The 16,513-nt window shown below is 45.0% G+C and overlaps 1 protein-coding gene across 1 annotated transcript in view; it reads right to left on the reverse strand.

The window, feature by feature from the left end:
* LOC142296517 (CD109 antigen-like) overlaps positions 1 to 8,870 on the reverse strand; it is a 265,735-nt gene extending 256,865 nt beyond the window's left edge. The window contains exon 1 of the mRNA XM_075340205.1: positions 8,776 to 8,870. Coding sequence (XP_075196320.1) covers positions 8,776 to 8,849 — 74 coding nt within the window. The 5' untranslated portion in view covers positions 8,850 to 8,870. The remainder of the gene's footprint in view (positions 1 to 8,775) is intronic.
* Between the last annotated feature and the right edge of the window lie 7,643 nt (positions 8,871 to 16,513).

Genomic DNA, 16,513 nt, shown 5'->3' on the forward strand with positions numbered 1-16,513 from the left:
ATACTGTGGTTATTAAACCAAAATTGGGGAGATATATACCAGGATGGTTAAAATATATATACCAGGATGGTGATCATATATAACAGAATGTGGGCCATATATACCATGATGGGGAATATATATACCAGGATGGGGGACATATTTACCCAAATTTGGGACATATATACCAGAATGGGGGCCATATATACGAGGATGAACCCAGGATGTAGACATATATACCAGAATTTGAGCCATATATACCACATTGGGTCATTTGTACCCGCATGGGGATCTTATACACCAGATTGGGGTACATATATACCAGTATGGGAAACATACATACCAGAATGGGGATCATATATAACAATGGGGCTACATATACCAGAATGGGGTCATATATACCAGGAGGGGAAGCATATATCCCGGGATGGGAAACATATATATACCAGGATGAGCCCAAAATGGGGACATGTATACCAAGATTTGAGCCATATATACCAAAATCGGGGACATATATACCAGGATGGGAAACATATATACCAGGATGGTGATCATATATATTATAGAATGGGGGCCATACATACCATGATGGGGGACATATTTACAGGATTTGGGACATATATATCAGGGTGGGGGCCATATATACCAGGATTTGGGACACATATAACAGAATAGGGGACATATATACCAGGATGGGAAAGATATATACCAGGATAGGGATCATATATAACAGAATGGGGTCCATATATATATACCAGGCTTGGGGCCATATATACCAGGATGGGAATCATATACAGTTAGGTCCAGAAATATTTGGACAGTGACACAATTTTCGCGACTTGGGCTCTGCATGCCACCACATTGGATTTGAAATGAAACCTCTACAACAGAATTCAAGTGCAGATTGTAACGTTTAATTTGAAGGTTTGAACAAAAATATCTGATAGAAATTGTAGGAATTGTACACATTTCTTTACAAACACTCCACATTTTAGGAGGTCAAAAGTAATTGGACAAATAAACCAAACCCAAAAAAAAAATTTTATTTTCAATATTTTGTTGCGAATCCTTTGGAGGCAATCACTGCCTTAAGTCTGGAACCCATGAACATCACCAAACGCTGGGTTTCCTCCTTCTTAATGCTTTGCCAGGCCTTTACAGCCGCAGCCTTCAGGTCTTGCTTGTTTGTGGGTCTTTCCGTCTTAAGTCTGGATTTGAGCAAGTGAAATGCATGCTCAATTGGGTTAAGATCTGGTGATTGACTTGGCCATTGCAGAATGTTCCACTTTTTTGCACTCATGAACTCCTGGGTAGCTTTGGCTGTATGCTTGGGGTCATTATCCATCTGTACTATGAAGCGCCGTCCGATCAACTTTGCGGCATTTGGCTGAATCTGGGCTGAAAGTATATCCCGGTACACTGCAGAATTCATCCGGCTACTCTTGTCTGCTGTTATGTCATCAATAAACACAAGTGACCCAGTGCCATTGAAAGCCATGCATGCCCATGCTATCATGTTGCCTCCACCATGTTTTACAGAGGATGTGGTGTGCCTTGGATCATGTGCCGTTTCCTTTCTTCTCCAAACTTTTTTCTTCCCATCATTCTGGTACAGGTTGATCTTGGTCTCATCTGTCCATAGAATACTTTTCCAGAACTGAGCTGGCTTCATGAGGTGTTTTTCAGCAAATTTAACTCTGGCCTGTCTATTTTTGGAATTGATGAATGGTTTGCATCTAGATGTGAACCCTTTGTATTTACTTTCATGGAGTCTTCTCTTTACTGTTGACTTAGAGACAGATACACCTACTTCACTGAGAGTGTTCTGGACTTCAGTTGATGTTGTGAACGGGTTCTTCTTCACCAAAGAAAGTATGCGGCGATCATCCACCACTGTTGTCATCCGTGGACGCCCAGGCCTTTTTGAGTTCCCAAGCTCACCAGTCAATTCCTTTTTTCTCAGAATGTACCCGACTGTTGATTTTGCTACTCCAAGCATGTCTGCTATCTCTCTGATGGATTTTTTCTTTTTTTTCAGCCTCAGGATGTTCTGCTTCACCTCAATTGAGAGTTCCTTAGACCGCATGTTGTCTGGTCACAGCAACAGCTTCCAAATGCAAAACCACACACCTGTAATCAACCCCAGACCTTTTAACTACTTCATTGATTACAGGTTAACGAGAGAGACGCCTTCAGAGTTCATTGCAGCCCTTAGAGTCCCTTGTCCAATTACTTTTGGTCCCTTGAAAAAGAGGAGGCTATGCATTACAGAGCTATGATTCCTAAACCCTTTCTCCGATTTGGATGTGAAAACTCTCATATTGCAGCTGGGAGTGTGCACTTTCAGCCCATATTATATATATAATTGTATTTCTGACCATGTTTTTGTAAACAGCTAAAATAACAAAACTTGTGTCACTGTCCAAATATTTCTGGACCTAACTGTATACCAGGATGGTGATCATATATAACAGAAAGGGGGCCATATATACCATGATGGGGAATATATATATATATATATATATATATATATATATATATATTAGGATGGGGGACATATTTACCACGATTTGGGACATATATACCAGGATGGAGCCATGTAAACCAATAGAGAAATACAGCCACTCACAAATAATGATAATGAAAGTAGTTTTTATTAATGAATTAAAAAGAGTAAAAGTGCAAGTAGCACGAGATAGCACGACAGAGGACAAGGACACAATAATAGACTGCTCCGCAGTAATATAGAGAGACAACCAAATAATTATGTGCAAAATGGCTAGTTACTATGCATAGCACTGGATCAACAAGTTAATGAAATATATATGTGTGTATAGCACAATAAAGTGCAAAGAATAGTGCAGGATATGCAATATATGCTACATAGAAAATAATGAGGTAAATCCAAGTGCAATTTCTATCAATTATTTATACCAGTGCTAGACAATTGGAAAATTCCATACTCATCCATATAAGGCAGAGAGAGGGCAAAAACCGATAATTACAGCCAAGGTGACCACACCTCCCTGACGAAGGCCACGTGCCGAAACACGTGTTGGTTTGGCGTCGGCACGGCAGCAGGACATGGCCGCAGGTAACGACCTCTCATGATGCTTTTTGCCACTTGGCTGTAATTATCGGTTTTTGCCCTCTCTCTGCCTTATATGGATGAGTATGGAATTTTCCAATTGTCTAGCACTGGTATAAATAATTGATAGAAATTCCACTTGGATTTACCTCATTATTTTCTATGTAGCATATATTGCATATCCTGCACTATTCTTTGCACTTTATTGTGCTATACACACATATATATTTCATTAACTTGTTGATCCAGTGCTATGCATAGTAACTAGCCATTTTGCACATAATTATTTGGTTGTCTCTCTATATTACTGCGGAGCAGTCTATTATTGTGTCCTTGTCCTCTGTCGTGCTATCTCGTGCTACTTGCACTTTTACTCTTTTTAATTCATTAATAAAAACTACTTTCATTATCATTATTTGTGAGTGGCTGTATTTCTCTATTGGTTTACATGGTTTTGGCTATAGCCTATCCATTCATTATATTCAGGGTTGGTGGTGTATTATCACTACCTGACATTGTGCTTTCCCTGTCATGTGACATACCTTTGGTAATTTTTTTTTTTTTTTCAGGATGGAGCCATATATATCAGGATGGGCTGCATATATACCGGAATTTTAGACATAGATACCAAAATGGGGGACATACTGTATATACCAGGATGGGAAACATATATATCAGGATAGGTATCATATATAACAGAATGGGGTCCATTTATACCAGGCTTGGAGACATACAGTATGTACCAGGATGGGGGACATATTTACCAGCATTTGGGACATACTGTATATACCAGCTTGGGGCCATATAGACCAGGATGGAGACACATATACCAGGATGGGGGCCATAAATACCAGAATAGGGGCCGTATATCCCAAGATTTGAGACATACAAGTGCATCTCAATAAATTAGAATATATCATCAAAAAGTTAATATACAGTATTTCAGTAATTCAATAAAAAAAAGAAAAAACACATATTATATATAGAGTCATTAATAACAGAGTGATCTATTTCAAGTGTTTATTTCTGCTAATGTTGATGATTATGGCTTACAGTCAATAAAAACCCAAAAGTCATTATCTCAGAAAATTAAAATATTATATAAGACCAACTGAAAAATGATTTTAAACTCAGAAATGTTAGCCTACTGAAAAGTATGTACAGTAAATGCACTCAATACTTGGTCGGGGCTCCTACTGCATAATAATGTGGAGTGGCAAGGAGGCGATCAGCCTGTGGTATTGATAAGGTGTTATGGAAGCCCAGGTTGCTTTGATAGTAGCCTTCAGCTCGTCTGCATTGTTGGGTCTGGTGTCTCTTATTTTCCTCTTGACAATACCCCATAGATTGTCAATGGGGTTTAGGTCAGGCGAGTTTGCTGGCCAATCAAGCACTGTGATACTGTAGTTATTAAACCAGGCATTGGTACTTTTGGCAGTGTGGAAAGGTGCCAAGTCCTGCTGGAAAATGAAATTTCCATCTCCAAAAAGCTTGTCGGCAGAGGGAAGCATGAAGTGCTCTAAAATTCCCTTGTAGACGGCTGCGCTGACTTTGGTTTTGAAAAAACACCGTGGATACTCACAGCAGGATAAAGCAGTGGTGAACTCCTCAGGCCAAGTAAAACTAATGCACTAACAGGGTGCAGCAAAACCCCCAGTATGCCCACTAGTACCAGGTAGCCTACCTGATCGAATAGTATGGGCGTGTAATAGGCTGCTGACTGAGTTACTATGCGCCTGTAACTGTGAACGGAGCCCTATACTAGCCACTAGTGTGCAATTTTTTTAGTGTAGGGACCTACAAGTATGACGTGGTTTGTAGGCTATTGTTATTTTGGGCATAATATGGACTAATACCTCAGATATTGTGAATTTATTTTTTTGCACATGACATTTTATACGTGGTGCAGCCAGGCCCCTTAATGTTTGGACTTGCATATTGGAGACTCCATCCCTATATGGTGCACACTAGTACCGGGCAGCCCGCCTGATCGAATAGTATGGGCATTTAATAGGCTGCTGACTGGGTTACTATGCGCCTGTAAGTATGAACGGAGCCCTTTACTAGCCACTAGTGTGCAATTTTACCATCCAGCGATCACTCCCTCCAAATTCTGGAGTTGTGTGAGTGATTTTCTCCTCTTGAACCTGTGATACTTCCATCTATTGGGGGTTTCGCTGCACGCTGTTAGTGCATTAGTTTTTCTTGGCCTGAGCAGTTCACCACTGCTTTATCCTGCTGTGAGTATTCAATATTGTGGAGGATATTTAGTCCTCTTTTTGCTATTTTGCTAGTTTTTGATAAAACACAGTGGACCTAGAGCAGCAGATGACATGGCTCCCCAAACCATCACTGAATGTGAAAACTTTACCCTAGACCTCAAGCAGCTTGGATTGTGTGCCTCTCCACTCTTCCTCCAGACTCTGGGACCTTGATTTCCAAATGAAATGCAAAATTTACTTTCATCTGAAAACAACACCTTAGACCACTGAGCAACAGTTGAGTTCTTTTTCTCCTTGGCCCAGGTAAGACGCTTTTGGCATTGTCTATTGGTCATGAGTGGCTTGACACAAGGAATGCAACAGTTGTAGCCCAAATCTTGACGTGTGGTGTAGTATGAGAAGGCCCACCCAAAAAAGGGTATACGTTTCCTATTTTCTTCTTTTTCATTTCTTTCTCCTCCTCTTCCCCCTATCAACAGAGTCATAATATGACTCTAGCTTTTCATTTTTCCAGGGTGTGTATGATTGCTCCCCTGTGTGTCTTCCAGAGTTTATTGGAGTCCCTCCTAATTTTTGACAGCCTTTGCACTGAGTCCATAGACTTTGTTAGTCTTCGAATTCCACTTACTTAATAGTGTAAAAAAAAGTATTGAGAGGCTCTCCTCTATGTGTCTTCCAAGGTATATCGTAGTCTCTACTAACTTCTTGGCAGGTCTTGTACATAGTGCATAGGCTTTACTAGTCTATGAGTCCCACTCCTTATTAATGGAAAAAAATGTACTCTGAGACCCCCTGTACATGTCTTCCAGGGTGTATTGCAGTCCCTCCATCTAATTTTTATTAGGCCTTGCACACAGTGCCTAGGCTTTACTATTCTAGGAGTTCCATTCCTTAATAATGGGAAAAAATGGTTATGAGGCCATCCTCTACAAGTCTTCCATGGTGTATTACAGTCTATCCTAATTTTTGGTAACCCTTTCTGTTATGATTCGGAACCATGGAAGACCACCCTAAATCATTGGCAAAAGGTGACAAGAGCATTGGCAACAATCTGGCCGCAATCCCCTTACTATCCATCAACAATAATAGCAGCTGAGGGGTGAACTAACAGCCTGTGCACCGCGAACCCAGCCGGAGAACTAGCTATCCTAAAGGAAGGAAAGATGAATAACTCTCTGCCTCAGAAAATAGATAAAGAATAGCAAGCCCCACACATTCAAAGACTGCGGTGATATAGGAAAACACAATACACAGATAGATGATAGGATTAGCAAAAGGTGAGGCCCTACTGACTAAATAGGACAGGATAGGAAAGGGACTGATAGTGGCCAGAGAAAAACCCTACAAAAATCCAAAAACCTAATTGTACAAAAATCCCTCAGATCGCTAGATCGCTATTCCATCAAGTGGGCTACCTGCACTAAAAAATTGCACACTAGTGGCTAGTATAGGGCTCCATTCACAGTTACAGGCGCATAGTAACTCAGTCAGCAGCCTATTACACGCCCATACTATTCGATCAGGTAGGCTACCTGGTACTAGTGTGCATACTGGGGGTTTTGCTGCACCCTGTTAGTGCATTAGTTTTACTTGGCCTGAGGAGTTCACCACTGCTTTATCCTGCTGTGAGTATCCACGGTGTTTTATCAAAACCAAAGTCAGTGCAGCCGTCTACAAGGGAATTTTAGAGCACTTCATGCTTCCCTCTGCCGACAAGCTTTTTGGAGATGGAAATTTCATTTTCCAGCAGGACTTGGCACCTTTCCACACTGCCAAAAGTACCAATGCCTGGTTTAATAACTACAGTATCACAGTGCTTGATTGGCCAGCAAACTCACCTGACCTAAACCCCATAGAGAATCTATGGGGTATTGTCAAGAGGAAAATAAGAGACACCAGACCCAGAGACCCAGAGCAAGAGAAATTGGTGCTTTCACGTCTGTGATTTTGAGAATATTGGAACTTTACAACATCACAAACTCTATCAAGTCCCTCAAGAAGGCTGGTCACCCTAGCAAGAGAGGACAGGATAATGTGGAGAATTTCCATGGGTAATCGTTTCAACACTGCAACTGGAGTTTTTTGCAGTTCAGCACTGAACAGGGTAAGGATATGTCTCATCATACAATGTCAGAACATTTAAGAGCATTTAGACTGAAAGCCCACTCTGCAGTGGCCAAACCTCTCATTAGCAGAAAGAATCAAAAGGCTAGACTCACCTTTGGTGAGGAGCATGTTGTGTGGACAAAGGAGAAGTGGTCCACTGTTCATTAGTGATGAAAGTTAGTTTAATTTATTTGGGTATGATGGAAAACATTATGTTTGTCGACAAACTGGGGAAAGACTGAACCCAAAGTGTGATAAGAAGTCAGTGAAAGTTGGTGGAGGAGTTGGATCTCTCCTACAGCTTACATGGCAGAGTGAATGAAAGTGTGCATCAGAACCTTCTTCAATAACACGTAGTTCCTTACTTGTGTTCATCATTCAATCAGCCAAAAATTTTAATTCAGGACAATGCCCCCTGTCACACAGCAAAACTGGTAAAGCAGTTCCTTGAAACTAGAAAACATTGAAACAATCAAATAGCCAGTTCAGAGTCCTCCTGATCTAAACCCAATAGAAAACCTCTGGAAAATCCTTAGTGACAAAATTATGTCTAAGAAACCCACAACAGTCAAAGAACCATGGAAGAGAGTGGACCAAAATCACACCAGAACAGTGTGAGAGACTAGCGATGTCCTGTGGCTGCAGATGTGCCGAAGTCATTCAAAGCAGAGGCCAGTACACTTCCTACTGATTAGTGACTGGTTTTACCTTCAGAAAATTTAGTTATAATCTTTCTCTGTGCTATAGTCATTGCTGTTCTCTAATTGTGATCATCATGTTTTGGGCAAAATAAAGGTTTTTGATAAACTTTGGGTCTTTTGTAGAACACTGTTCTAATGGCATAGTGTACCCCTTACAAAAAAACCTTCAAATGTTGATCAATGTAGATTACATTATTTCTGAAAAAAGCAAGGGATCATGCATTGTTCTCTAATTTTGATCTCCAGTGTACATGGAATCAATGATGCTCTAAAAATAAATAAATAATAATGATGATAATAATAATAATAATAATAATAATAGAGACTTCTGGAAAACAGAAAAACACCAGTGTGAGCAGAGGAATCGGACTAGAAGTCAAGCGCAGTGCAGTAAACCTGTAAACCGGAGAAGATGGCAACTAGTAAGTATATTAGCACACATACATATTATATACATTTAAACATGCTGAGCTAGTAAAAAATATTAGGAGTGCTTGTTTAACGATTATATTCGTGGTTATTGTATATCCAAAAACCATTACATTACAGATTCCAGATATTTACTGTTCCCACTTACGCACACCTGTATGTGTGGTTTCAACTATTGTTGTAAGACAGTAAAATTGGAATCAAATGCGTTACACCACAAACAAGCCACGAAGACGTTATATACACCTACCTTCCATTACAGGAGACTAGATACAAAAAGAAAAAGACAGCAAGCCTCAAAACAGGAGGCCACAATAAGTACATCCTTGGCTTTTCACTGAGATGACAAATCGCTTCCAGAAACAACTAAAGAATGATCTCCTCTTCAGAATTACAGCATAAGTTAAGCTTGTCCTTGTAAGAAACCCAGCCCTCAAGAATTTGATACTCATTACACACCTTGTAAACAAAGGAGCACAAAGACACAAGGAAACTGGTTGGACATCACTATTGTCTAACCTTTACCTGAAGCCATAATCTAGTGAAGTTCATCACCATACAATCCATGTTTTAGTCTTTGGTCCCCAGATCCACAAGAAAATGTCACCTTTTTGTACACAATGAGAAAATAAATTCTTTTATTTCTTAGGTCACACATTTTTTTTGTGGTACAGATTGCGTTTCCTTATTATACCTACATAGATCCAAGATCCCAATGTTGCTAGCTTTTCGTATTGTGAGACAAAGAATAACATTTACCACAAACATTATTTTTAATTCACTGGGGGGATTCAGGAAATACCATATTTTTCGTTTTATAAGACGCACTGGATTATAAGATGCACCCCAAATTTGGAGGAAAAAAAGGTGAAAAAAAATATGGGGTCCATTTTATAATCTGGTGGTGTCTTACCAGGAAGAGGGGGCAGCAGCAGAGTGGCAGTCACAGAAGGCAGAGGCAGTACTGGAGTACGGTGATACTGGCAATGATACAGAGGGAGGCCCAGATACTCACTGTGGTCTCTGCTCTGTGCGGGGCTGGTGATGCCGCTCTGTGCATATTATTTGTGCGTTTCCTGCTTTTCTTACATACAGTACATTTTACAAGTAGAATGGATTTAGATTTTCCTACTTTCTCTAATTTATACTGTACATATGTCTTGTTAAAGGGTGTATCACCTCTGTAAGGTATACTACATCACTGCATTACATGTAACCACTTGGTAAATACAGAACTATAATCTAACCAATAGATGGATATTATTTGGACATAGGGAAGTACAAAGAAAACACTAAGATATTTACCTGGCATTCCTCCTTTCCCTTGTTCTCTGATATAACAAGGTAACCTTATATAATGACACCATTACAGATTTCCACAGTAGATTGTATTGTTTGTTCTGATGTTGGCTTTGTATAAAAAAAAGAGCATGTCATTTCCCTATGCATATCCAATTCTCTCTTCTTAAAGTTAATCTGGATATCAAATTTGTCAATAAGGCATAAGTTATTCTAAACTTTTCAAGGGGACCTATCAGATGATTAAATTTGCTTATGTTTGTTCTTATTTTATTCCTACCACTCCTTTGAGCATTCTACTTTTTATAAATCGCCCATTCGGTTAAAGAGATAGGTACATTTTGATTGAGTGCTATTTTTATAGTGCTTACCAATGTGGCGTTGCTTATAGTGCATGTCTTTAAGGCGCTCTGCATATTTAACCAGTGAGCCATGCTTTGCTAAAGACCAGACCTGGGCAAAGGCCACATTCAGTCCCTTTTCTGTTCCTGGGCAGTTCCCGGGCCGGGACAACCAAAGGGCTTTATGCAGTGGAGTACCGTACCACCCTCTGCCCAGCATCTCAATTTCACTGATATCAGGGAATACAATGTTGCAACATGCAGGTAACAGCAGTCATTATTGAGCCTGTATGTCTGAGAGCGCAACAGGCGTGATGACGTCACTATATCGCACCAGATATGACTAAGGCTGCTTTCACACATCCGGTTTTTGCTGGGTGGCACAATACGGCACTTTGCAGAAAAAACGCAACCGTTTTTTTTTTGCTGCCAGTTGCGTTTTTTCCGCATAGACTTGCATTAGCGCCGTATTGTGCCGCATGGCCTTGTGTTGAGTCCGTTTTTTGCCGGATGCGGCATATTTAGCCCATGCGGCGTCCGGATAAAACGCTACCTGGCACGTTTTTTTGTGCGGAGAAAAAACTGCATTGTGCCGGATCTGGCGCAATGCGGCGTGATTTACAATGCAAGCCTATGGACGGCGGATGCGGTTTATTGCACTGCGCATGCTCAGTATCAAGACGCATCCGTCAAAAAACGGACAGGCCGCATGGAAAAACTTATGCAACATATCCGTTTTTTTCGCCGCATCCGTTGCATAGGTTTTTGAGCCGGATTGAGCCGCACTGCAAAAACTGGATGTGTGAAAGCAGCCTTAGTGTACCACCTAGATCGAAGTTGCGGAACGAGGTTAAGTGATACGTTTTTTATTTGTATACATCATTCTGCTGGGGTGAGGTGGACATTATTATGTGTAATGGGGTTATGTGGGGACATAATTCTAAGAGGGGAGCTGTGTTGGGACATAATACTGTGTAAGTGGGCTGTATGGGGATACTATTCTGAATGAGGGCTGTGTAGTTACATTATATTGTTTAATGGTGGTTGTGGGGGTGCTGTGTGAAGACATAATAATTTGTATGGGTGCTATGTGAGGACATAACATTGTGTAAGACGGCTATGTGAGGACATGATACTGTGTAAGGGGGTTGTGTGAGGACATCATACTCTGTAAGGAAGTTGTGCAGGGACTTCATTTTGAATGGGGGGCTGTGTGAGGACATAATACTGTGTAAGGGGGCTATGTGAGGACATTATATTGTATAGGAGGGCTATGTGAGGACATCATACTATGTAAGGTGTTCTGTGGTGACATCATGCTCTGTAAGGGGGTTATGTCGGGGCATCATTCTCAATAGGGTGCTGTGTGAGGGCATAATACTGTGTATGGAGGCTGTGACTTTGTGGGGGATATCATACTGCATAGTGGGCTGTGTGGGGACATAATACTGTGTAGTGAGGCTGTGAAGAGGAGCTGTGTAGGGACATCATATTGTTTGAGGGGTCATCATACAGTGTGAGTGGCTGTGTGAGGACATCATGCTATGCGGTGACGTCATACTGTGTGTGGTGACAGAGGGGTATCATATCGTGTTGGGAGCTGTTGATCAAAACACAAGTGCTGAATAACAGAAGTATGATTTACTGCTTTATATAAACTTTCTAAACAGCAGTAAATTATATGGTTTTGATTAGCTGCCTCAGGTAATAACATATGTTACAATTAACCCTATCATAACAAGTATTAGTAATAATTAAAAACAATATATTTAATAATTACGTCTGCCCTAAAGATTGTCCACAAATGAATGTGAATTCAATTTAAAATATGACCGGTACATATACAATCAAGAGCCGGTATTACAGTGAGAATGGCAAGTAAATGGGTGGTAATACCACATGCTTCCTAATTCCAACAAATCATGCACAGGTTAATAAACGACTGTTGAAACTAAGTAATATTGTTACCGGCTATAGTGTAACTAATCTTGTAGTCTGGGTCTAATATACAATAGTGCAAATGTGACGCCCTGGGCAAGCCAGGGGTCACAGGTCATAACACCACCGTCCACACCCTACACCCCAGTTAGGAACACCAAGGCTAACCTAAAATCCTTGTTGCCTTCCTCCAGGGGCTGATGTCCACACCAGGGGGTGGGCCAGGCGGTTGGCTCCACCCACCGAGGAGTTCACAGCCCTGGAGGTGGGAGAACCAGGCAGTGCAGTTTAGGAGGAGGAAGTAGAAGGAAGTGGTAGAGGAGCTGAAGAAAGGGAAAGTGACAGTTAAGACAGCCTGAAGCTGGTCCGGGTGTGTGCCCCGGACTGAGAGACAGCTAGGTCAGCAGACGGCGGTGACTGTCTGCAGGGGTGACTGTTTGGAGGTTGCTGAAAGGACCGCGGACGGGTGGTGGCCCGGCGATACCGGAGCGGTATATACGAAGAACAGTCAGCACCAGTGGCAGGGGCCTTTCGGATCCCGGCAAGGCTAGGAGTCGCCGTGAATTTTCCAAATCCGTTAGTGAAGGGGACCTCTGGGTCTCCCAACAAGCAAGTCCCGATTGAAGGCAACAGTCCAACCGTTACAGAGAAACACCGCCACCGCCAGGGCACCAGTTTCTCAGGGCCAGCGCCTGCGGGCAAAGTAGGGCTCCTCTGGCCCATATCCAAGCCAGGGAGCGGGTTACCGGTGGGAACCCATCGCAACCATCATCATCTTAGGTGCAGGAAAAGGGACCGTCACCGTCAACTACTGGGGAAAGCAAGTGCAGCCGTCCGTGGGAACTGTCTTTCCAGCCGTGTGTTTTACCGAGAACTGTGTCATCGTCTCAGGCTGAGTGAGTACCACAGTGCCGCAAGGCACAGCGCTGCCCCCGCGTCCCTGCACCCCACCAAGCCCTGCATCACCCACCTCATCACTGGGCCCCGGGACAACTACCCCCTACCCACGGAGGGGAGGACTAACATCTAGCTGCTCCATACCATCACTCCCGAGATCCCCATACAGAGCAGCTGTGGTGTCAACAAATCACCACAACCGTGGGTGGCGTCACGGACAATAAACTATGCCAAAAACCAATCCCCTTTCACTCACGGGCGAGGAGCGCCGCTCGAGTCCCCGAGATCCGGCCCATTGCTCGAGCCACCGAGCAGCAGCAGCAGGCCGCAGCAGCCGCAGCGGCAGCCGGACCCGAGCAGTGGGAGAGCGCGGCGTCCCCTCCTCCGCCCGCGACAACTTGGCGTCACGAACAGGATCTTACCGCTCTACCGTTGGGTAGAGGTGCGCCTTGTGACCGCCGGAGGAATCCGGCCGGAAAATTTCAGAAGTCGCCATCTTTGGCGCGAAAAGTTCCCGCTCGAGCGTCTTCTCGAGTAGTAGAGGCGCGAAGGCCGAAACCCCGCCCTGATAGAGGAGGGGCCGGAAAGAGGCTAAGGGGGACGGAAACAAGATGTCTGCGCCCGACGGAGCCGCTGGAGGAGCGGTGGTCGCAGCCGCAGTGGCACCCGTGGATGGGAATGGGCCTGCCCAGGTCCCGGCCGCGCTGGCGGGAGGTGCCACGGCCTCCGCACTCGCTCAGGTGATGCCGTTCTCCTTGCCCTATGCGCCCGGAGCTACCTGGCTACCGCAGTATGACGGGAAACCTGATGCTTTACAGGTCTTCCGGAAAAAGCTTAACCCGTTGCTAGAACTGTACCCCCTGACCGATAAGCAACGTGCAGCGGTAGTGATGGGCCAGTTAACCGGCGCGGCTGAGCAAGAGGCGGAGACCTGGGCTGAGGGGGACCGGTTCTCTGTAGCCACCATCTTTGAGAAGCTACAGACTGCCTTTGAGACCTGTACTAAAGCTGAGCTGAGGATGCAGTTTTACCAGTGCCGGCAACGGGCTGGGGATAGCATTCGGGACTATGCTTTACGTCTGCAAACCGCCCTCCGCACGCTAAAGCGGGTGAATCCTATCAATGAGGCGGACAGCAACAAGATGTTAGTAGAGCAATTTGTGCAGGGGATGAGGTCCCCTGAGGATCGCAAACAACTCCGGCTGTGGGCCCTAGAACACCCTGATGTGGACTTTGCTGTGTTAAAGGAACGGGCCATTAAAGCACTGCAGCCCCCAGCTTCAGAAATCTTGGAGCCAGCCCCGTGGCCCATTGAGACGGCCCCCGTTGTGGTGGCCCCTGCCCTACCAACCTCTCCAATACCTACAGCCCCAAGCAGCACGATGGAGGAACTGGCAGCCCAGGTCCGTCGCATGGACGGAGACCTCGCCAAGATTCTCGCTGCACTCCAACCTTTGACCAGATCTCAGCCTCCAGCACAGATACAGCTTGCCGACAGCCCTGAGGATGTTCCCTGGATGCAGCGGAGAAGTGCTAACAACCCGCGGAGCAGACCTCCCACCTGCTACAAGTGCCGTAAGCCTGGGCATTACTTCCGACAGTGCCCGTTAAACGAGCAACCCCTGGGGCCCCGGGCCAATCCTCAGGAGTAGAACCCCGTGGCCCCCCAGACTGGCGGGACCGGTATATCGGGGCCCGGCCCATCATCCCCGTGGCTGTAGACGGCATACCAGTGATGCCTCTCTTGGACACTGGATCACAGGTAACCACCATACCATACACATTGTACCAGCGGTATTGGGGGATAGACGAGCTGGCACCCCCAGATACTAGTATAACACTAATTGCTGCTAATGGACTCCCATTGACCCAAGTGGGGTATAAACAAGTGGCTATGACAGTGGGGCAAGCTGAACTGCAACACCAGGGTATGATTGTGATCATGAATGAACCCAGTGATCATAACCCGAAGATAGTGCTAGGAACCAATGTGATGGAGCACTGTATGGGTGATGTGTTGGCCCTACTGCAACAGCTGGCCACCACGGCGGCGGGGAGCTGACAGAGAGCTGTGCAGCATGAGATCCGAGCCTTGATGTACCGCCAGCATGTAAACTCAACAGGAGGAGAGATTGGTGGAGTGAGAGTGATGGATGTTGCTCCGTTGATTGTGCCCCCTAGGAGTGAGATGATGATTTGGTGTAGGGCAGCGGTAGGGCGTCAGGGGCGTGACTACGCTGCCATGATGGAGCCCACACCCTCCGAGCACTGGCCCACTGTAATGGCCGCCCGAGGGGTGGTAGACGTAAAGAAGGGGAGAGTGCCCGTGAGGGTACTGAACTGAGGGGAGGAAGAAGTCAGGCTTCCCCGGTATGCCACCATTGCCAAGCTGCTCACCCTGGATCCCCACACCATCCACGAGGCCACTCCCTCAGTTTCCCCACCTACTACCAGCACTCCCCCGCCTCAAGGAGTGGCACCAACAGCTACACGTGGGCACTGATGATACCCCTACAGATCACAAAGCAGGGGTATACAGGGTGGTGCGGGAGTATGAACAAGTTTTCAGCAAACATCCACTAGACTTTGGGCAGATCAAAGGGGTCCAACACCACATCCCCACCGGTGAACACCCCCCTATCAAAGAGAGGTACAGGCCTATTCCCCCTGCACATTACCAGTGTGCCAAAGATATGTTGAGGAACATGAAGGAGGCAGGGGTTATTCGGGACAGCTGTAGTCCCTGGGCCGCTCCGTTGGTACTGGTCAAGAAGAAGGATGGTACCATGCGGATGTGTGTGGACTACCGGAAGATTAATCAGATAACGCATAAAGATGCCTACCCACTGCCCCGTATTGAAGAGTCTTTGGCCGCACTGAGAACCGCAAATTACTTCTCTACCCTTGACCTCACCAGTGGGTACTGGCAAGTGGCAGTGGCCCCGCAGGATCGGGAGAAAACCGCCTTCACCACCCCAATGGGGCTCTGTGAATTCAATAGTATGCCGTTTGGGCTGTGCAATGCCCCTGGAACCTTCCAACGGCTGATGGAGTGCTGTCTGGGACATCTAAACTTCGAGACCGTCCTGTTATACCTGGATGATGTGATTGTGTACTCTCAGACGTATGAAGCCCATCTGGGGCACCTAGCCGAGGTGTTCGCGTCCCTTGCCAAATATGGGATGAAGTTGAAGCCCTCTAAGTGCCACCTGCTGAAACCCAGAGTACAGTACCTGGGGCATGTGGTGAGTGCGGAAGGTGTCGCCCCCGACCCTGAGAAGATCACTGCCATCCAGGACTGGCCAAGACCAACCACAGTGAGGGAAGTAAGGCAGTTTTTGGGTCTGGTGGGGTACTACCGGCGCTTCATCAAGGTGTACACGAAGATGGCTGCTCCCATGCAAGACCTCCTCGTGGGACAGACCAAAGGTGGTAGACCCATCGGAGCCCCACTGGTGTGGGAGGACAGGCATGAGGAATCCTTTTGTCAGCTGAAAGCGGCCTTGACTGGAG

This window comes from Anomaloglossus baeobatrachus, chromosome 3, assembly GCF_048569485.1.
Source record: "Anomaloglossus baeobatrachus isolate aAnoBae1 chromosome 3, aAnoBae1.hap1, whole genome shotgun sequence".
NCBI lineage: Eukaryota > Metazoa > Chordata > Amphibia > Anura > Aromobatidae > Anomaloglossus > Anomaloglossus baeobatrachus.